Source organism: Typopeltis vanoorti, chromosome 8 (genome assembly GCF_054136105.1).
Source record: "Typopeltis vanoorti isolate ZY-2024b chromosome 8, IOZ_Tvanoo_1.0, whole genome shotgun sequence".
Lineage (NCBI taxonomy): Eukaryota > Metazoa > Arthropoda > Arachnida > Uropygi > Thelyphonidae > Typopeltis > Typopeltis vanoorti.
Window position 1 is genome coordinate 141,094,942 of NC_143556.1, and position 24,556 is coordinate 141,119,497.

Sequence of the window (24,556 nt, forward strand, 5' to 3'; positions counted from 1 at the left end):
GCAGTATTAAAAATATGAGCTTTGAGGAGAAATATTCTACTTCTACAACTCAACCTGGCAATATCATCACACAGCCACCTCCAAATTTTGTAGTTGGGGTTATGCACTTCGGTAAGACATTCACTAGGCATCTGCCACACATCTGTTCATCTGCTCGGTAGAGGGTGTAACTTGATTCATTGCTTCATAACACAGCATTCCAAGCTTCTACGTCCCACTGCACATGCTCTTTGCACTACCGAAGATGACACTGTATGTTGGTTCAGGTAATATGGAGCTTGCATATTGCAGTCCTACCATGGAATCCCATGTTGTTTTTGTGAGTAGTGGGACAATCATTCATTCCAGGCCAATAATCAGAAATGCTCACATTTTTTGGATTATTGACCTGGAATGGCTCAATTTGTCAACAATTTGCTGAAATTTCAATCAGACACAGTTGCCCTGACTTGGAAACATCACATTCCTCCAATTTATACTGGATACAAACATGACTTATTACATGGCACAATGTACATTGCCCATGTCTGTTGACTTCTTTCCAAGCAGTGTGTATATATATATATATATATAAATCATCTAGTGTCATTAATATGAAGAGCCAAAGGCTTCAATTCGGCGACATAAACTTATTTAAGTTAAGGGATATTACATCCCATATTGTTTCATAGCTGAATAAGAAACTCAGAGTTTCGTGCCAAATATAGGAACTATATAAAGTTCGGCGAGTCCAAACGCAAGCAAATACCTGGATAGTGTTACAACTGACCCTTCAGGGAGTGCAACACTGAGGCAACTCATGGTAAGGGTGGGGCAAGCTCCGATCACTATTCTTGATATTTCCCCATAATGTGAAACCCAGCTCCAAGGAGCTGTATTGCTGTTTTACATTATGAGTGAGAGGTCACTACCTAGACTGGTTTCAACATTTATTGAGGTCTCATCAGTGAGTAGGTAGACCTAGAAATACCAAGTTTGTAGCAAACAGAACTTACATATACCCTACTATGAGAATTGCCAAGGTGTCCTAATAAATTATTCATTATATGAAGAGCCAAAGGCTTCAATTCGGCGACATAAACTTATTTAAGTTATGCAGAACTTTGAGAAAGTTAACAGAATCAGAGATCAAAGAAGACACCGAGTGGTTTGGACATAAATACTTCCAAAGGTTACGACAGCTAGGATGTTGAGTTAGTTCACGCAGGAGGGGTAAAAAAAAAAAAAAAAAAAAAAAAATCGCTTGTCCCAACAGGTTTATGATTATTAGTCCACAAAGAAGGGGGTAGACCTGAGAACCCGGGCTGTGAATGCTTATGTCGAGGCAGTGCAGTTCCATCACTTGGGCCGGGTTCTTCCCCCAACTCTCGGTTCTCTGGTTGATAAAGTCCACCTCAATACGGATCCCGCTATCGCAGTTTTTTTTTTTTTTTAATTTTCAGTTGTAAGGCATAGTTCAAGAATAATCTAAGTTCCAAATTTTAACAAACATTTTTCTTTTTTTTTAGGAGTTACGAGATGACGTCTCCAGACACCTGGATTAATGTAATCTAAAGTTATGTTTTTTGGGTAAAGTGAAGTGTAAATTTTAAGTTTTTTTTTAGAACAGGTGTAAGGAGATTATGTTTTACCTTTTAGCCACAACCTCTGGGGGTTATACAGGTTGACTGAGGCCTCTTTTTACCTCCTACTATCCTACTCTACCTTTCTGTAACTTCCCCTATTATTACCTGCTGACCCTCAGCAATCTTTATACTCCAAAGGCTGATGAGATGAGATAATGAGACCTCAATAAAGGTTGAAACTGGTCTGGGTAGTGACCTTCTCTCACTCATAATGTAAAACGGTAATCCAGCGCCTTGGAGCTGGGTTTCACATTATGGGGAAATATCAAGAATAGTGATCGGAGCTTGCTCCACCCTTACCATGAGTTGCCTCAGTGTTGCAATCCCTAACGGGTTAGTTGTAATACTATCCAGGTATTTGCTTACGCTTGGACTCGCCGAACTTTATATAGTTCCTATATTCGGCATGAAACTCTTTGAGTTTCTTATTCAGCTATGAAACAATATGGGATGTAATATCCCTTAACTTAAATCATCTAGTGTCTTTTTATTCTCCAATGCTCTAATCCTCAAAAATATTTTTGAAATTGGTGGGCAACCAGTCTTCATTCTTAGCATCCAACACACCTGAGCCCATGGCTATCAATGATTTTAGAGAAAGTGTTGAGAGTACAGCAAAAAGCTGCCACCTTAGCATCCTAAATTGTAATACGATACTCATATTGTTGTCTGCAATAGTTATACAACTGTTTTCTGAGATGCAGTATTAAAAACATGAGCTTGGAGGAGAAATATTCTACTTTTACAACTCAACCTGCAAACTGGCTGAAAAAAAAAAAGCATAGAAAAACGTCATTCTCTATGGTTGCTGCTAATGTCCATGTTTTTATTTTTGAGGCAGCAGTGCAGATCTAAAGATATCAGCCCAAATGAATAATGTTTTTAGAAGCATTTTTATAAAAAATGTAATGGCACAGAGTCAGCATCTCATTATTATTATTATTGAGTGGAACAAATCATTAAGTAGTGTGTTAATCAGTCTTGGTTTGTTTTTAGTTGTACAAAATCTTAAGGTGTGCTGGAATTTCTGCAAATATGGGGGCAATACTATTGCTGGTAGATTTACAACTTGTATAAGGTAAGCAATTATGAAAGTAAAGGAAACAATGTTTTGAACTAGAAATTGTAATATTTATTTTTTGGGAAGAGTTATTAAGTACTTATTTGATTTCATAAATATTGTTGATATATATTTCATATTATGAAATACATCTCGTTTATTAAAATAACATTTATTTCAAATTGTAACTTTCATATATATAATCAAAGCTGATAAATTATTAACAAGTTTCTTTTTTTTATTTAACTGAATAAATAAATGCTTTAATACTTTTTCTCAAAGGGGAGAGTAAGCAAAAACAATCCAGTCCTAAGTTTTGGAAGTCTGTAGCTTTATTCTTGTTATGTTATAATCAGTAGCTGAATTCACAGTCCTTTCTTCTGGTAGTCTAGCTACCAGAAGAAAGGAATAGGAAACTTTACAAGGCTATACTGGTATTGAAGTAAAAATTTATAAGATCATTTTTGCTTGTTTCTTAAGGAGATGGGCAATTTCCCATGTTAGGCAGTCTCATGATCCATCAAGTATCAAGCATTTTATATATATATATATCATATCAAGACGGCTATAGAGGTCTAGAGTTTAAACCATTCAGTGTTAGTTGTATGATATGATATATTTGAAAATTTTATTGGTTTGTACCTGAAACAATCTAGAATGAACAGTATAAATTACTGTTATCAGCAAGGTATGTACCAATTAGCAGTTAATGAAAAAAAAATTTTTTAAAAAATTGTTTTGAAAAGAGTGGATAACAGAATTTGGAATTTTTTTTTTTTTCACTTGGTTAGACTATAATTTAGTTTAATCCTTTATCCAAGTGAAAGCAAATAAAGTTTACATCTGTAGTATCTTCAGGACTGAGGCAACTTGTGGTAAAGGTGGACCAAGCTTTCATCAATCCTTGTCTTAGTATCTCCCATAATGCAAAGCATATCTCCTTGTGGACATGTATAAAGCTGTGCATTAAGGGAGGAGCCACTACCCAGACCGGTTTCAACCTTTATTGAGGTATCTTCAGTGGGAGCCAGACCCAGAGGTGATGAAACCAAGGTGGAAGCAATGGAGAAGTCATATATTTACCTATACGAGTTGCCAAAAGATGTCTCACATTATTAAATTATTCTAGATTTAGAGAAAGATGTGGAAGTTTTTTTTTTCCCACTTGGTTGGACTATAATAAATTTAGTTTAATCCTTTATCCAAGTGTAAGCAAACAAAGTTTGCACCTGAAGTATCTTCAGGACTGGTGCTTGTTGGTAAAAGTGGTCTAACCAAGTGGAGAAAAAAAAAAACTTCCAGCATTTTTCTCTAAATACAGAGTAATTTAATAAGATGAGACACCTTTTGGCAACTCATATAGGTAACTATGACTTCTCCATTGCTTCCACCTTGGTATCACCTCCTCTGGGTCTGGCTCCCACTGAAGAGACCTCAATAAAGGTCAAAACTGGTCTGGGTAGTGGCCCTTCCCTTAATGCATAGCATTATAAATGTCTACAAGGAGATGTGCTTTGCATTATGGGAGATACTAAGACAAGGATTGATAAGAGCTTGGTCCACCTTTACCACAAGTTGCCTCATTCCTGAAGATACTTCAGATGCAAACTTTGTTTCTTTACACTTAGATAAATGATTAAACTAAATTTATTATATTATAGTCTAACCAAGTGGAAAAAAAAAACTTCCAACATCTTTCTCTAAATCCAGAATAATTTAATAAGGCGACACCTTTTGGGAACTCGTAAAGGTAAATATGACTTCTCCATTGCTCCCACCACCTCTGCGTCTGGCTCCCACTGAAGAGAACTCAATAAAGGTCGAAACCGGTCTGTGTAGTGGCCCTTCCCTTAATGCATAGCATTAAACATGTCTGCAAGGAAATGTGCTTTGCATTATGGGAGATACTAAGACAAGAAGTGATGATAGCTTGGTCCACCTTTACGAATTGCCTCAGTCCTGAAGATACTTCAGGTGCAAACTTTGTTTGCTTGCACTCGGATAAAGGATTAAACTTAATTTATTACTGAATTTGGAAATATGGGATACAAGAAAAAAGCAATTCATTGTCATATTTAGCAAGAAGAAATTGTACACACTACAATATACAGGAGGAAAATCATTAGAATGAAGTAAGAAACAATGATTATGGTGCCATATGCTGTAATATTAGCAAAGAAGGGTTGTTAAGTTTTTACATGTAGACTAGTTCATCACTAGTCTACAAGTAGACTAGTGATGAATAGCCAAACTGGCAAAAAGTGATTTAAAACAGCAAATTATATTCTTAAAGACCACTAGCCTGCTGATTGACTAAACATGTGAGTGGACTTGACTATGGTGAGTTTACCATTCTCCAGATACTTAACATTATTGAAGATCTGCAGATAAAAATATAGTTAAAGATGGATGCTATTTTTTCATGTTAATAATTAGTTCAATCCATAGCACAATTAAGAAAAACATAGGACACATGCCCTTCTATTTGAAATACCTGACTTTGATCCTTAAGATGAAATGAATCTTTATATGCATTTTTATGAATGCAGGGTTGGCCTTTATATATATATATATAAATAAAAGAACTAAATTGCTATAAATGCAAAACCCAAGATTTGACTATTCACAATGGATTTGTAGAAATTTTTTTTGTTGGTTACAAGAGCTAATTAAGAAGATACTTCCCAAGCAGACTTTTTTTTTGCTTAAGTATTGGATTAAAACAAGATTCTTATTTTTTGTTCAAGTACAATATTTAAGAACCAGTCAATTTACACTGACTTTATACATTTTATGCCCCTCCCTACACATAGTCTTCATACTCAGCCAGTGTTACTCCCTGCATATTTGGCCAACAAAAGTGTAGTCATGTGCAAAATAAAATGCTAAATCATTAAACCTGGATGAATATTTCTCTGAAATATCTGGAACGGTTAGTTTTAGGTGAGGTGGCACTTTGGTCAGATGATTATCTACATACTTTGTGCTATTAAAAAAACAGTTGTAAAATGAGCTTAAAATCAACTAGGAATTGAAATTATACATATATAAGAGACAGGTGAGGACTATGATAAGTTGCTTACTTGTTTGGACTATATCATGCCTTGGAATCTTAGTGCTCCTGAACAGGATTATAAGAATGTCCAATATGTAAGGTGCCAAAACTTGTGAAGGGGAAAAAAAAAGCTAAGAAACTTTCCCTCTTGATAGCTATATATATATATATATATAGTACCTTGATACCAAAAGGCAAGTTTTAATTTCAATCAGTCCTTTAAAATCATCGACATTTCAAATTCAGAACTGTTATAATCATCTCTTAAATGAATTGTTTGGAATGGGTTTTCATTATACACATGGCAGGAAAACATGTATTAGATATTAACATAGAGTCAAAAGCCTCATCCCAGGAGGTCTGTATGCTCATAAAAAAATCATCCATGCCTTAAACCCATTCTCAGTTGCTGCACCCACACATTTAAGCAATGCATTCCATCCCCAACCATGCAAAGAACCACACCTCGTTCTTTCACACCCTCCTCATACAGCATACAGCTCTTGTTCTATCCTCATCTCCATCTATTCTACTCTATGAAAAATCTCTTCTGCATCAATCTAGTAACAACTCCCTCACCGACTTGTAAGTCCAAATCCTATCCCCTCTCCTTCTACTCACTAGGTTCTGAGTTGAAGTGACTCAATTTTTCCTGATATCTCACATCCCACAGACCAGACACTGATTTAGTGAACCTTCTCTGGACATTCTCTAATATATCTTCATCTCCCTCTTCATGTCAAGCAATTGTCATAATCTGTTGTAACGTTCTTACAATTTTAGCAATATGACCCCACAACTTCAAGTCTCAAAGGAAATGGGTATCCCAATGGCACACCTGTTAAACAAGTGTGCCAGGAGAAAAAAGATCTAGATGACTATACAGACAGTAGTTCCTTATATAAGACAATATTTTGGGACAATGAATAACTTTTTAAAATTGTTGATATGAAGTTAGTTATAATGCAAACTTAATTATGAATGAAGAGTAGTATGAAAGTAATGCTTTTTTTTTTTTTTTTTTTTGTTTCAAGCTTTCCCTCTCAGAAAGTACACTTTAACAATTACTCCATCTTTTGCAAACATTATCATTTCTCAACAAGGCGTCCATCATTCTCTATACAGATTTTCCAATCCTTAGTAAACTGATGAGAGTTTGGGTACTATCATGGAGAAGCAGGACCACATTCACGTTTTTTTATGGACTCCATGGATATAATTTTACAATTTCTGCAAAGTTTTCCAAATAGTCCACGAACAAGATCCCATCTTTGACCCAGAACATCACTGCCATGACTCTGTCCACAGAAGGCTATGTTTTGAATTTCTTCATAAGTGGTGATTTGAGATGATGTCACCCCATTGAATATTTTCATTTTGAAGTCATAATAAATCTGTTTCAGCACCTGTTTGTGACAGGAAAGCCTTCCCTCCATTCTCACAAAACTGGAGAAGTTCCATACGGATTACTTTTCAGTATTCTTGTGTTTGTCCTTGGCATTTTTGGAATCCATTGTACATGAACCATGTTGTAGCTAAGGTCATTAATGATGATCATCACTGCATGCTTTCCAATACTGATGAGCTCGTTACATCATACAAAAACCTGGTATTTAAAGAAGCCTTTGAAATTTTGATTAAGTACCCTAATCTTAACAATAATGGTGGCATAAAAATCCCAAAAATTTGGATGGCACACATTAAGACCACTTAGTTTCCAGAAAACCCTGCTTTTAGGACTCTAAGCAATTTTCCAGGTTTTATTGGCTACTATCTATACCAGTTGATTGTAATTTATATGTATACTTATATAAGTAATCTTTTATTTTTATTTATTAATTTTTTTCCTTTTTGTAAACATGTTGCTCTCCAGCTTAATTTAATTTTGTAACCCAATAGACAACAATAATAGGACTAATTTTAATGTAATAAGTTTTTTTTTTTTTTTTTCACCAGAGGTCAGGCCAATAGTTGTAAAGGTTGGTCAGTAACTTTAGAATGCCGTGTAAAGCGTAGTGCAGCTTGTTTCTTTGTATATACGTGTATACTCCAGATGACCTTAATGTGAAGGTTGAAACGTCGAGTGTTTATTTTGGTTTATATTAAACTAAAGTTTTACTCTAACACGGTAGTTTTTCCATAATTTTCATGATATATAATTTCCTATCATAAATTTTGTGTTGGACTATCATATCTGGCACCTCTTAAAAGTATATACTAGAAAATGATTTTATAGCACCAAAAGAAAATAATAGCTAGTAAGCTAATGCTATAAAATTTGGAACAAAACCCAGAGACACCACTTCTGAGTATGAAACATGTATGTAGCATCTTCTGTATACAGCTGTGGTAAAGGATAATGGAATATCTGTAAAGAGCAGAAGATTAGACATCATTCCTGTATAACTGTTGTGAGCACTAGACTAAAGACTGCAGTGTAACACCTCCCAGGTGCTATTTTACAACCTCCCAATGTAGCAACTTCTGAAACACAGTTGTGAAGCAACTCAACTACTGTTATTAATTGAATGAGTTTACAGCATTTTTAAATTTTCTACTGACATATTCTTTTCTGTACTTTCACCATATCCCATTTGTTCTAGTGAACAGTTACAGCAATGACATCCCAAACCCTGGGTTTAGGCTATTATTAAATACACATTCCATTTGTTTATACAATATAATCTTATTGCTGTTATCTCAAATAGGGTTACTCCATTAAAAAAAAAGGTTTCTGACTTCATTACATCACTTTGAACATCTGCCATTAATAAGTATTGTTTCTGTATTCTGTAATATGTGTGCAAAATATATGAAAATAATTTTTGTTTTTAGATATTATTTTAACTGACTGTGATGTTTTTTTTTTTTAAATAACACAGATAAATCAACAAAATAACAAGGACTTTTTTTTTTTATGAAAATACACATACACACTTAAATATTACAAACATTCAGATCGTGATTTACCTACAAAATAAAAAAAAAAAAATCAAAATAATGCATTAAATTAGTTAAATATATCTGTAGGTCATTTTGTAACAAATGCAAAGGCATCTTATATATATATATATATAAAAGTTTAACATTTACATTATGTGACAATGAATGAAAGACTTTATATAAAAAAGATATAACAGCTGTCCAAGAAATGTATGATAAATACACAGGAAACTCAAACTATACATCTATTTGTTGTTAGATGCATACTAATAAACAAATAAAAAATGGCACAAAATATGAAGTAGCACTTATCAAATGTTTCAGTTTTATACAAAGTGACTACTCAAATTTGCTTTGTTGCAAATAAAATGAAATCAACAATAGATGTATATATTATGATGTTATCTACATTACATATTACACAGTACTTTAACTGCATTAAAATATTCTGAAGTCAGTATTTTTTTAAAAAAAAATAAACATTAAATTACAAGGGACCTGCACAAAGACAGAAAAATGCATACACATGGTTATAATGGTGGAAGAAACCATAGAAATGTGCTGCACATTTGATAATTCAAGTTGGCACCTGTATAATGATAATATTACAGGAATTTGTACTATCCTTGGAAGATTCAAGTACTGCTCTTGACTGCAATGTAAAACAGAATTCACTTTTAACTGAATATCACAGCCGACGAGGTTGCATAGACGGACGGAGCTGAAGAGAACCATCAACCCAAAGATTTGGATTTTCTAACATGGAATGCCACAATGAGACCTCTTCATCTAAAGAGTCCATCCATTCCACAGGAATTCCATGACATCTTCCTGTAAAAGAAGTATTTATTAGTAATATTTTCTCTCTCTCATATATAAGTTTTAATTTCTGGACACTCAATTTAGATTGATATGATGTAGCATTTCTGTGAAATCTAAATGTAATATGGTCATGTTTTTCTGTGAAATATACAAGTAAATGACACTGTTGCATATTTGATTTTGCTTTGCTAGTTGGTATTGTAATAGTCATGGGTGCATACTGCTGTGTTGAAACACCACAAGGGAATCGGTAAACTCCTCCAGCATTTTCAGATCAGTTGACTGACACACATCAAAGGCTGGAGAATTACTTTAATGAAAGGAAGCACAAGAGGCAAGAGGAAAATTATTGTAGATTAGCACATGAAGTACACAGGTGTGTGGATGGGAGATACTCTTAGTTCAATGTATGAATTTCTTTCCTTCATAAAGAAATAACAACAACTTGCTTTATGGTAATTTAACACTGAGGAGTATTCTAAATTAATATAATATAATATAATTCAAAATCACACATTTTCACAAGCAAGCTATTCTTTGATATAAGCAGATGTCATGTACAGTTGAGGGTATTGACTATTAATGTTTGAAGCCTTTACTACCTCTCACAATTCAGAGAGCTATAAAATTCATAAATAAATCATTTTTTCCAAATTTGCAACACAAATTCCAGCTTTATTATGAGTAAGAAAGACAAATGTTTATTTTGGCTGGTACAAATGATTTAGCAGGTGAACAAGGGTGTCTGTGAGAAGATACAAAAAAGTTGCTAGTACATGCAAAAAAGAAGAGTGAGAAAGTAAAAGTTGCGAGTTTCTTTTGTAATGGTATGATAAAAGTGAGCTGAGACAGAGCTATGATTGTGAATGAATCAATGCATAGATTGTGCAGGAGAACTGTATGGAGTTTGTGGATGTGTGGAGTGAGTTTCATGGAAGGAAGTATTTATATAAAGCGAATGGCTTGCATTTGAATGGTGGGTCAGGAGTCTTGAGAAAGTGTTGTTCTGCGAGAGTCTGGAGATGCAGAATCAGGGAAACTAGAAACTAGAATGTTTACAGGGGAATCAAGTGAGCATAGGTGCAGCAACTTAGAGGTTAGTAAGTGAGAGAATAATCACATGATGCTGAATGTAGCTGCCCAGGTTCTTAACTTTAGCTGGCTAAGCAACACGAGGTATAAGGGAGGTTGTGGAATGAAAGAGTATTGCAGTTTATGTCAGAAGTATTTGGAATAAAGGCAAGGAGTTCTCGATTAGCTCAACTTAGCCAAAAGTTAGTGAGACTTGGTTAATCAAGGATGATATAGGAAGATAATGCAAAGGATATAGTATCTTTAGAAAGGACAGAAGGAAGAGGATGGGGTGAGGAAGTTTGCTAACGACAGCAGAAGAATTGAAGCTAAAAAGAGCAAGAATACATCAGAATACAACTGAAATTTACACTTCCATTATGACTTTAATTTTATCAGATTAAAGATGCTAATGTATTTAAACTGTATTATGTATAATGGATCCCACTGGTTTGGGACACAAAAGTATACAGAGGATTTCAAATAGGAAGTGATCACTATTTAGTTCTGAGAAGGATAAAATTTAATTTCATATTGAAAAGTGGCATAAGAAAGTTTTAAAACAAATCAAATTAAAAAAATCAAAGTTCAGCAGCTTTCAGAGGTGAACTGTAGATTAAAATACATAAACATCATACAAGAAAAAGTGAAAGAGTTTGAAAACAAACCAAAACCGCAGAAATTCAGTGGCAAATCCTGAAGAAAAAAAAAGCATTGTTTGATTCAGAAAGAGATGCATATGGTGAGGTTGTCAGAATGGAGAGAAAAAACAGAACTTCATGGTGGACTCTGGAAGGTAAAGAGGCAGTCAAGGAAAGGAAGAAAGCATATTGAAAGTTCCTAGCAAGTAAGTCAGCTTGTGCTCTCTTAGAGAATACAAAGAAAAATGTAAGAAAGCAAAGCATTGTATAAAACTAGCTAAACAAAAATCATGGGAAGACTTTGGTAAGAACGTAGAAAATAAATATCAGGAAGATAGCAAAATTTTCTGGAGGCTATTGAAAAAGCTTAGAAACAGAGGAAAGAGTAATGTAAAAGGAATCAGAGATGATAAAGGCAACACAAAAACTGAAGATAAAGATATTCTAGATGTCTGGAGTGGTTACTTTGAAAGATTGTTAAATGAACAAGCAGTGTCAGCACATTAGTAGAAAATGTCATCAAAAATCTGAAATGTGGAAAGACAACTGGAGTAGATGAAATTTGGCCAGAAATGCTCAAATATAGAGGTATAAAAGTTTTACAGTGGCTGCAGTGCAGCCACTGTATAATTCAGAAGGCCTGGTCAAAGGGTCAAATTTCAGATGACTGGAGTAGAGCTCTCATAGTACCCATCTATAAAAAGGGAAATAAAACTGAATGTGAGAATAACAGAGGTATTTCCTTATTGAGTATTCCTGGTAAGATTTATGCAAGTATACTTGAGAAAAGGCTAAGAAAAATTGTAGAAGAGAAGCTTGGTGAAGAATAACATTGGTTAGGTGGTGTATTGTGTATGCAAGGAAGTTATTAGCTTTCTGGAAGGATAAGTAACTATTTTGTATTTTAGTTGATAATATTAGGTTAACTTATTGTAGTTTTTGATTTAAACAGATGCATGATTGACTGAGTACTAGGTTTGTAAGTAATGTATTATTATTATTTTTTAAATATGATATAGTCAAGCATGGCTTCAATGCATGGTAGAACAATGGCATTGTTGAGCAATTTGAATCTGTGAGATTTTGTGCAGTGCAGTGTGTGGAATGTATTTGTTACATTAAAAAATGTGTGGAAAGAATTTGAAACTTAAGAAAGAGCATGTATTAAAAGTTTCAAAAGTGAGTACCTATTAGTTGACCAGAATACAACAAATGTTAGTAGAGTGGACAATCTTGATGGTAGGATGGAAAATTTCTGAATTAATGTCAAACATGTGGCTGTAGAAATAGAGAAGAATGAAATAACACACTTGAATGTTATCCTTCACAGGACAAAACACAAAACTGAAAATTGCAGAAGTAACAATAGATTAGCAGGGCCAAGAAGAGAAAGAAGCAAGCAGTCTGAAGTAGTAATAAAGACTGAGTGAACAAAAAAAAAAAAAAAAAAAAAAAAAAAATACAAGTTAAGGAGAAAATTATGTAAGGAGACTCAATGATCAGGGAAGCATTTAATGAAAGTGTAACAAAATTGTGTTTCCCGGGTGCAAAAATTCACGATATTAGTCATGCCATCGGGATGCAAAAAAAGTGAGGTGAAGGAACCGATTGTCTTGGTTGGCACAAATGATTTGAGATGTGACAAGTATTTTATGAGGGAGGATGTAAAGGAGTTTTTAGAAGAGGAAAAACTGAAGACTGCAAGTCTCCTGCCATGCTATGATAGAGGCAAGCTGAGAAGGAGGGCATTGATAGCTAACAAATTAATATGTAGGTTGTTCAGAAGGAATGATGTAAGATTTGTGGATCTATGGTCTGTGTTTGATGGAAAGAAGGATTTGTATAATGCTGAGAGACCGCATTTAAATGGTTTTGGTGGTAGGTGTCTAGAGAGAGAGTCTTGTTCACCGGGCATACTGAAGAACAAATTCAGGAAAACTTAAGCATTTAGGGTGGAAACAGGTGAGTTTGTCCAGCATAGCAAAGTGGAAGGACAAAGAAAAAGAGGATGCCCAAGACCAATATGGGTGGACCAGATTAAAAGATCACTAGACTTACTTTGGAGTTAGCCACTGCTGCAACAAAAGACAGAAAGAAATGGAGACATTGTGGCTAGGGTCACAAGTCCTCACGCATGAGGAGACTGAGCGGAGAAGAAGGCGAGTTTGCGTGAATGCACCCATGAGGTGAGTGAGCGCGAGAATGACCAAGTGCAGAATCTAGTTTATTAAGCAAAAATAATGAACAGGGTTGTCAATTCAGGTAGTAAAGGTGTGTGGTGGCCTAAAGGGATGCTGCAGTTTCTATATACTAATCCCAAATATATCAGGAACAAGAGGGAGAAGTTTCTGGCATTAGTGAGACCTGGATAACAGCAGATGATGTAGTTACAGGGACAGAATGTGAATGGTTTAGTATTTCCAAGGAAGATAGGATGGGGGAGAGGTGCTGCTGATGACAGTGGATGAATGGCAGCCAAAAAGAATAGGAGATAGGTGGGAGAATGGATGTTCATTTGAAGCAGTCTGGTGTGAGATCAAGATCAGCAAGATAAAATATGCAGTTGGTTGTTGCTATAGGCCAGGGAGTTCCACAGACAATCTGGAAGACATGCATTGCAAAATTAGTACAATGAGTACAGGTCAAGTGATTATTATGGGAAACTTCAACTATGAAGATACATAATGGAAAGATAGATAGATCACATGGCAGGAAGGAAATGAAATTTATACACCTACTGAAAGATAACTGAGGCAGCATATGATGGAGGGGACTAGAGGAGTGAGAGTATTGGACCTAGTCATAGGATCAGAGCTACTTGGGAGATTATAAAACATTAGGAATGTTCTATCAAGAAGGGTATACATGGAACTACAAGGCAGGTGATTAAGAAAAAACAAAGGAAGAAAATCTGTGCCATAGAATAAAACACTGCAGGGGAAGGATGTTAGCAGTGCATGGGAGATAGTTAAGGGCCATCTAGAGGAAGCAATATTAAATTATATACCTAAAGTAAGTACAATTAATTAGGTAGGAGTTAGTGTAGTTGGATGAGTAATATCATTAAGTATGAGCTGCAGCAGAAGAAGAAAATGCTGTGGAAGGTATGTAAGGAGAAAGATGACCAGCAAACTCATGAACAGTACAAGGCTCAGGCCAGAAAGGTGATCCGCATGGCAAGGAAAGCATCAGATTACAATCTGATTTTTTTTGTTACATGGCAAGTAAGAGGAAGAATGACTATGGAAGATTAACTTTAATGAGTGAAGATGGTCATGAGGTGAAAGAAGCAAATAAAATATTTGAGTTACTCAGTGACCACTTTTCAAGGGTATATCATTCAAGTCAGGTTACTGACTTAACATATGTAACAGATACTAATGTGGGAACAGAGGTGGATGAACTGGAGGTTCTTAAGATATTGCAGAATCTCAATGTAAATACAGCTGTGGGATTAGATGGGATATCAGCATGAGTTTTGCAAGAATGTGCAAGGGAACTGGCAATGCCACTGACTACACTCTTTAATTTAAGTTTCCTCTGATAGAGTTCCAAGGAAGTGGAAATAGGGCAGAATAATTCCCTTGCATAAGGGAGGTTCTAAGACTGTAGTAGCAAATTATAGACCAATCAGTATCTTGAGAGAATTCAAGAATGGGTGGATAAATATATCATACTGTATTATTATTATTACATGACACCTCCAGGGCATCCAAGAACTCATCGAGGGAGGGTACCTACTCTACAACTCTCTGTCTCCACCAACCGCAACTACCATCATCATCTGCACCAACGCCATCTACCACCCACAACCACTACTTGATTTTCACAGACATCCATGCCCGCAGCAGGATTTGAACCCGCAGCCTTTTGGCTGGAGAGTGGATATGCTAACCACTTGGCTAACCAGGCCGGGTGGGGCAACATGGCTTTGTGAAGTGTAAGTCATGACTTAGTAATTTACTAACTTTTTTTATAATAGAGTAACAGCTGAGTTGGATAAAGGAAATGCATACACAATTATTCTGTTGGATTTTGCAAAGGCATTTAACAGAATACCAAATGGAATTATGTTATGCAAATTAGAACAAATGGGTATGGATACGACAATGGCTATGTGGATAAAAGGGTGGCTGCTGGATAGATATCAAAAAGTGTTATATGTAGGGACAAAATCAAGCCAAAATGACTAGTGGAGTGCAACAAGGTTCATTGTTCCCAGCACTGAAAGGAAATATTCAGTTGTTTGTTGGTCATGCAAAATTAGGTGGAGTAATAGCTAAAGTGGTGTGGACAGCTTGCAGGACAATTTAAATAGGCTTGCAGAATTTAAATATGGCAAAAGATAATAGGTGTCCATTTAATGTGGAGAAATGTAAAGTTTTGCATTTTGGGATAAACAGATTACAAACTGTGTACCACATCGATGGAACTGTACTCCAGGAAATACGTGAAGCTAGAAATTAAGGGATGGTGGTAGACAGAGAATTAAAGTTTAGAACACATATTGCTAAGGAATCCCATTACTTGGCTGTTGAAGAACCCATTAACAAGTAGAGATAAGGAAGTTATTCTCTTTATAAGGCTTTGATACATCCACACCTGGATTACTGTGTTCAGATCTCTCCTAGGTTTCATGGGGATAAGGAAGCAGTGGAGAAGATCCAGAGGCGAGTGACCAAGATTATGAGTGGTCTGTGGAATATTCTCTATGAGGATGCGTGGTTTGCAGAAGTTAGTTGATAGGAGAAAAATAGGAATATGAGAGAAACATTTAATTTGCTTAAAGGGTTTTATAGGATTAATGGAGGGGAAATGTTTCAGCACTTGGCTAGAGGGGACAGAACAAGAGGTCAGCCCTGGAATTAATATCAAATTTGGCAATAGCCTTTAAAGGAATGCAGAGAACCGACCAGGGCTTCTGACCTAATGTCCAATCCTCACCTTCTCGTGGTGCACCCTGTTGGATATCTACTTGGATACTGAACGAACGAGGATGGGCTGGCAATTTGGGATTTAGCAGACCAAATTGTATTCTTATTGGCTTAAACCAAAATAAAAAACGATGGTACAACATGACAGAATTTCATGCTGGCTGGGGCATCGCCCGGTTAAACAAAGCCCCCGTTGTTTTTGTCAGGGAACCAGGGCGAACAGCGAAAAGTCAGCTTCTGGAACAAATCTGAAAACAAACCCCAACTCAATATCACCAGAATTAAGGATCAGTACTATCAACATAAGAAGCCTGAATGGCAAAGAAATGGAGCTAGCTGAGGAATTAGATAAGTACCAGATCAACATAATAGGGGTGACTGAAACAAAAAAGACAAAAACTGGCGAAATCTTTCTGAGCAATAAATACAAAATGTTATATACAGGCAATCACAATCAAGGAATCAAGGAGTAGCCATAGTATTGAACACAAAATACGAGGCTAATCTTCTTGAATGGCAGTCAGTTTCAAGTAGAGTAAGGCGGGCAAATATGAGAATGGGGAACTGGACAATGAGACTTATTTGTGCCTATGGTCCCACAGAAGGTTCTACTAAGGTAGAAGCGGAGGAATTTTTTGAGGCTTTAGAAAAAGCAACTGACACAATGAAAAAGGAAAAGTTGGTCCTTGTTGGGGATCTAAATAGTAGAGTAGGAAATGATTGTCAGACATACAAAAATATTTTGGGAAAATTTGGAGAAAAGAGCAAAGCTAATAATAATGGCAAATACCTGTTGGATTTCTGCTCAGGACATGGACTGGTTATTACTAATATAATGTTCCAACATAAAAATGAGCACAAATTCACATGGAGAGAAGAGGCAAGAAATAAGAAAAGTCTCACTGACTATGTTATTGTTGATAGTGATGTTTTCTTCCTGGTGCAGGACACCAGAGTGTACAGAGGATTTGAAATTGGAAGTGATCACTATTTAGTCTTGAGCAGGATAAAATTGAATTTCATATTGAAAAGAATAACATGTAAGAAAGTTTTAAAGCGAATAAAAGTTGAGCAGCTCTCAGATGTGAACTGTAGACTAAAATACACAAAGATTATTGAAGAAAACATGAAAGAGTTTGAGAACAGGAACTAAACCTTGGAGATTCAGTCACAAGCATTGAAATAAACCCTGATTGATTCAGCAAGAGAGGCATGTGGTGAGGTTGTCTGCAAGGATAAAAAAATCACAACTAGCTGGTGGACACAGGAAGTTAAAGAGGTAGTAAAGGAAAAGAAGAAAGCATATCAAAAGTTCCTGTCAAATAAGTCAGCTTGTGCTCTTAGAGAATACAGAGACAAATGCAAGAATGCTAAACACTATGTAAAACTAGCTAAACAAGAGTCATGGGAGGACTTTGGCAAGAACATAGAAAATAAATATAAACAAGGTGGCAAGATATTCTGGAGGTTGTTGAAGAAGCTCAGAAATAGAGGAAAGAGTGTTGTAAAAGGAATTAGAGATGATATGACATGAAAACAGGAGAAAAAGATATACCTGAAGTATGAAGTAATTACTTCAAAAAATTGCTAAACGAAACAAGCAGTGATCACAGCACAGTGGTATAAAACAATGACCAGGCATGCAGTCAGGAATACATATCCATACTTGAAGTAGAAAAAGCCATGAAAGGCTTGAAATGTGGAAAGGCAGCAGGAGTAGATGATATTCGACCAGAAATGCTGAAGTATGGTGGTATAAAAGTCTTACAGTGGCTGCACTGCATAGTTCAGAAAGCCTGAACAGAGGGACGAATTCCCGATGATTGGAGTAGAGCTCTCATAGTACCCATATATAAAAAGGGAAATAAAACTGAATGTGAGAATTACAGAGGTATTTCCCTACAGAATGTTCTTGGCAAGATCTATGCAAGTATACTTGAGAAACGGTTGAGAAGAATTGTGGAAGAAAAGCTTGGTGAAAAACAAGCTGGATTCAGGCCAAATAGAGGCTGTCAGGATCAGATCTTCACTTTACGACAAATAGTCGAGAAAGCATGGGAATATAACAGAGATCTGTATTTAAGTTTTGTCGATTTGGAAAAAGCATATGACAAGGTGCCAAGAGAGAAGCTATTCAATACGCTACAGTTATATGGTGTCAATGGAACATTATATCAAGCAATATTTAGTCTTTATTTGAGTTGTAAGTCAGCAGTTACAATTGAAGGAAGTACAGGAAGATAGTTTAATGTTAAATCTGGTGTGAGACAAGGATGTACATTATCCCCTCTGTTATTCATTATCTATATGGATCGCATTATGAAGGAAAGTGGTATTAAACCTGATATCAAAATTGGAGATGTTAATGTCAGCTCTTTGCTTTATGCGGACGATGTTATACTTCTAAATAAATCCGCTACAAGTCTGCAAGATTCTCTGACTAAATTGAATAGCTGTTGTAATAGATATGGTATGAAGGTCAGCAATAAAAAGACAAAGACAATGAAAATAGGCAGAATCATTGAAAATGTCAACTGTGTTGTGAATGGAGAACTTGTGGAACAAGTAAAACATTTCAGCTACTTAGGCACGATTTTTACTGAAGATGGTAAATTAAATATAGAAATAGACAACAGAATCAACAAAGCTGGTATGGTGGGAAGTCGATTGAATAAATTCATATGGAATAAGAGAGAAATTAGTCGGAACACTAAATTAGCTGTATACAAGACAGTGTTCAAACTAGTTTTAACTTATGGATCTGAGAGCTGGGTCAGAAGTAAAACACTTGACCAAAGACTAGAGCCCACATATGAGAGTCCTGATATCTGCGGTCTAGATATTGTCATCAATGGCAATATCATATTAAAAACGAGGATATTAGGAAAGAACTTGACATTGTCAGCATCCAGGAATGCGTTAGCAGAGCTAATCTCAGGTGGTATGGTCACTTAAACAGAATGGGCGAAGAAAGATTAGTGAAACAAGTGTTCTCTGCCAGGTTGGCAGCAAAACGACTCACAGAAAGACCAAGATATAGGTGGATTGATACGATACAAAGTGCCTTAGACAATAGAAATATAAGATCTGATAATGTTGGAGTCTTGACAAGTAACAGACTGATTTGGAGGAAAATTGTAGATAAGAAGGTAGTAATGATGTAAATTTTTCATGTAGTACTCTCATATCCCATACACCCCTTGAGGGTACATGGCAGGAATTTCATGATGATGATACTTTATGCAGATTATGTTATACTTCTGAAAAAATTCTGTACAAGTAAATAGAATAACTGTGTAATAAATTTGGTATATGAAAATCAGCAATAAAAAGATAAAGACAATGAAAATAGGCAGAAATATAGCTCAAATGTATCCTGAATGGTGAAGCTATAGAACAAGTAAAATATTTTCAGGTATTGAAGTACAATTTTTACTGAAGATGGTAAATTAAACATAGAGATAGACAACGGAATTAGTAAAGTTGGTATGGTCGGAAGTCAGCTGAATAAAATATGGAATAAGAAAGAAATTATAGCCAAAACACAAAATTAGCATATATACAAGACAGTGTTCAAACCAGTTTTGACTTATGGATCTGAGAACTGGGTTAGAAATAAAACACTCGATCAAAGACTTGCAACAACAAATATGACAGTTCTGAGAAAGATTAGTGGAATAAACAGATGGTATCAATGGCAATATCGCATTAAATATGAGGATATTAGGTAAGAACTTTCCATTGTTAGCATTCAGGAATGTATGAATGCTAACAATGCTAACATGGATGGCATGTCAGAACTGGTCTGGGTAGTTGGGCTTCCCATAATGCATAGCATTATACATGTCCATAAGGATATGTGCCTTGCATTATGAGATACTAAGGCAATTAATATCAAGTCATTAGCCTCTATATACAAGTAGCACAGTCATGAAGATACTTCATGCGCAAACTTTGATTACACTTGGATAAAGGATGAAACCAAGAATATAATTTCTTGCCGACATTAATTTATTTTAACAAAAATGTTTTTGAAAATTTCGGGCATATCAAATTAAGAGTTTGTGGCTTGTGACTTTTGCTATTGTGAGCACAGACTATCACAGACATTAAGTATGAGACTGGAAACATGTGAACAAAATATTTTACATGTGGGCTGGCAAATATTATTTGGAATACTGAATGGGAGCAACTCTAGTCTAAAAGTTATTTGCTATTTCTTGAACAACTCCAGCTTGCTGACTTCTATTCTCCTATTGTCTAATTGGTCTTTATTATCTGGTATTATAATCCCTTCCATCCTGGTGATATATACTGATGTCAATGATGTTTAATATAGCAATACAACTTCATGTGATATGAATTTCATCACCTGTGTGACTACCATTCTGTTTATTGTAGGCATGAAATAACTTCACTGCAGTCGCACTTTTCTTCTATTGGCAATTGCTGGTTGCACTTCCATAATCAGTCTTCTTTTTATTACACATCAAAAGAACTCCTTAATCTTTCCTATAGCATACACAGTAAGCTCCTTCTCATAATCGGATTTTGTTTTTCATACTCAATTTCTAGACTGCATCCTTATGTTCATTCATATCTTTCACCCACCCTATATTACCTCCATATCTTTTTCATGTGGAGGAATGTAGTTGCTGCTTAATGATATTTGCAATATGCTTGATTTCACCTTGTAATTCTGAGAATACAATCTAATAATCCTCTATTCAAACATGTTTTGAATGAGTCACGTGGATTATTAAAGTTTAATCCTATTTCTTATGTCATGGTGGCGTCTCAAATTAACATATGTAAGTTTATCAGTTCTTGTTCTGTAGTTCTACAGGTATGCATCTCCCATAAAACAATTCCTTTCTTAATGGACACTTCTAATTGTCTGATCACCTTTCATATGAAGAATGCAGTTACTTGCTCCATCTGGCATTAGAAGGAACATGTTATTTATGGTTACAATCAATGATGTTATGAATGGATTCAAAACTCCTGATCCCCCCCCCTCTCCCCTGCTGTATGTCATCAGAGATAATGATCACTCAGTATCTCCCTAATTCTTTTTAATTCCCACATTATTTCTTCCTTCCAGTCTACACTATGTAAAAGGATATCTTCCTAGTTGAAGAAAATTCCAACTAGACCACTAGGTGGCAAATGACCTTCATTGACCAGTGAAATACCACCACCCAGCTTATTGGAGGCCTGAAGTGGCAAATGCCATGTTTGGTCTCCAGAGATGGGATTCTGGTTTCTGTTTTTCCCTCCCTTCTCTGTGCAATGAGAGTAATACTTTTCAAAGCCATGCCATAAGTATATACTTAGAGACCTATAACTTCCTCCATGTCGAGGGTACATCAGTTAAAACATTAGTGTCACAAACTGGATGCCAGTTAGAGCATAAGCCTGAACCTGTCAGTAATGAATCAGTAGGCTTCCCAATCAAATGGTGCATAATCCTACTGCCACATACTCTGCCAGCCCATGCCTAGAGAGGAAGTCCAAGTAGTGGTATGTGGGAGGACTGTCAAGGCCACATTATGGCAAGGAGACAAGTCACTCTTTGTATGGATGTCATGTCCAAGAGTATCTTCTTTTGCTGCAAGTCCTCACTCCATCCTTCCATCTAACCATGAATAAACTAATGATGAACCTTACAAACAATGACAGTGATGTAGCAAGAAAAAGGAATCTCCTTCAAATGAATTCCAATAAAAAACTCACAATGCACAACCAATCACTTCATGCAATCCAGTCTTCATGACAGAATCTCCACATTAAAAACTCATTATCACATCCACTTCATTAACATTTGTGGCATAACACCAACATAAATGACAACAACACTCAGTCATGTCATCTGGACTTGAAAGAAACCAAATAGCATCTACACCCACTATGGTCCACCTCCAACATCCGAATGTATGGACTTTGTAAGATCAAACACTGCATACCAGAGAGAGGCTCATTTAGAATCCTCTGCTTCTGACCATCTCTGGTTCAAAGTTTCCTTGCCTCACTAGTAATATTCATCTGCTGCATTTACCATTCTCCAAACTCTAACAACTACTCGGACCACTTCACATTCCTCTCAATAAAACTTGATCAAGCCATCCCAATAGCAAGGTCATCTTCCTTGGCAATCTCCATGTCCATAATTCCAACACTGCCAAGTTGGACAAGGGGCAGAAATCTTTGCCATAAGTAATGATGAACCTTACAAACCTAATGCAAATCGTTTATCTACCTACCTGAATTCCTAACAATCCATTCACCCAATACTTTGAATCTCTTTAACCAGTTCTCCTTCCAAATACACCATAGAGGTCACCTCTGCTCTCCCAGCAACTCAGACCACAATCTTATACAAATCTTCTCTCTCTCACAGAATGCCCTTCCTCAAGACACTCCTGGCCTTGCATCCTCTGGCACTACAAAAGGCACCAAATAGGATGACCTCCTGAACTTCTACTCTTCCTTTCCATGGTCAGAATGTTGCTTCAGCTCACATGCTTTGAATGAGCTGCAGAAATTATTGGCACTGGCATGAAAGCTTTGGTCTCCCATTCTACTCAGAATTCTCATCTGCTTCCAAACCTTCATTCAACAGAAAGTGTATCAGAGCAGTTGAAGAAAAAATTCATCTTAGCACAGGTGGCTTGCATCAAGAACTCCAGCTTCATATACTTTGCCTAAACCAAAGCATGCAACAAATGCAAAACAATGATCAACAGATCAAAATCCAATTTCATAAAGGCCAACAGCAGAAAACTTGCGTCCTGTCCAAATGGAAGCGATGCCTTCTGGTCCCTTGCTAAGGCAGATACAACTTCTGCTTCCCTGCACTTCCAACCTTTCTCTCTCACATCCTGATGGCACCACTGTTTCTTCACCTAAAGATAAAGCTGATCTTCTGGTATAACTCTTCTCCTCAAACTACTGCATCGATGACCAAGGGAAATCGCCACCTACCATATTGGAATCCAAACACTGTATGCTTTGTGTAGTTTTTTCTGCAAAAAGACATCTGAAAATTACTAAACTCAGATTGATGGCATCTCTCCATTTGTTCTGAAACACTGCTCCAGAACTAATACCTGTCCTGTATCATTTATACAATTTATTATACATAGCAGATACTTATCCCAACATAAGGAAGCAATCTCATGTCCAGACTATTACAAAAAAAAAAAAGGGAGACAGAAGTCTATTGCCAAACTACCAACTAGTTGTCACCTCAGTCCTCTGCAAAATAGTGGAGAAAGTAATTAATAGCCAAGGCCCATCAATTAATCAGTGACCACCAGCACAGCTTCCCCCCTTCAAGATTCAGTGCTGACCTCTTAGCTTACATCACCCACCACTGGAAGGTGCAATGGAAAGGTTCAGAGAAACTTGTGCTGTTGCTTTTGACAGCACAAGAACTTTTGATCATGCCTGGCACGAGGCCTACTAGACAAACTGCCATCTTTTGATCTTCCAGCCACTCTCTGTAACTGGGTTGCTACCTTCCTCTGCATAAATTAAAGATACCAAGAAATTATATTCTTTGGTTTAATCCTTTATCCAAGTATAAGCAAAGTTTGCGTAAAGTATTTTCATGAACTCAGCTACTTGTATATATAGAGGCTGATGACGTCACATCAATTGCCTTAAGTATTCCATAATACAAAGCACACCTTTCGGACATATAACACAATGCATCATGAAAAATGGCACTACTACCACACTGGTTTCGACATTTATTGAGTATTGAGGTATGTTAAAGAGCAGGAATACCTTCCTAAAACTTCCTGTAGTGATCTACAAGATCACCCTAAATCTCACTGAGTGACCCTAAAAGGATTACTACTAGGCTCATTACTCCTGACCTGAATCAGTCCAGGACATGAAACTCAGCAGTGGCTCCACTCAGTGACAGGCAAAAACCTGCCACCAAGCAAAGCTTCTCTGCTTCCCAGTTAGCAAGCAAACCCAAAGAAAAACATTATTAAACATCATCAGTGAGTGCCAGGACCCAGAAGAGATATCAAATTTGAAGTAATTCAGAAGTCATATATATCCCATATACAAGTAGCAAAAAGGTAAATCATCTTATTATTAAAATACTCTGGATGTTGAAAAAGTTTTTCAACTGGTTATACCACAAATTAAAGAAGTGAAACAATGTTGTGCGTGATGCATCTAGTCATTCCCTGCATATCATGGTTGACTGCTTCCTCTCTGAGCTTCACAACAAATGCAGGAGTACCCCAGGAGTTTCTAATATTACCTATCCTCTTTCTAATGTGCATAAATGACAACTCTCAATCATCACTTATCCTATCTACAGTTTAGCAGACAATTGTACTCTCCATTAATCCTACTTATTTGTGGAATAAGTAGGATTAATG

The 24,556-nt window shown here is 36.1% G+C and overlaps 1 protein-coding gene across 1 annotated transcript in view; it reads right to left on the minus strand.

The window, feature by feature from the left end:
- Positions 1-8,711: 8,711 nt before the first annotated feature.
- The window catches only part of LOC150104392 (uncharacterized), a 127,607-nt gene continuing 111,762 nt past the window's right edge, over positions 8,712-24,556 (minus strand). Inside the window, exon 9 of the mRNA XM_090396469.1 lies at positions 8,712-9,514. Coding sequence (XP_090252595.1) covers positions 9,372-9,514 — 143 coding nt within the window. The 3' untranslated portion in view covers positions 8,712-9,371. The remainder of the gene's footprint in view (positions 9,515-24,556) is intronic.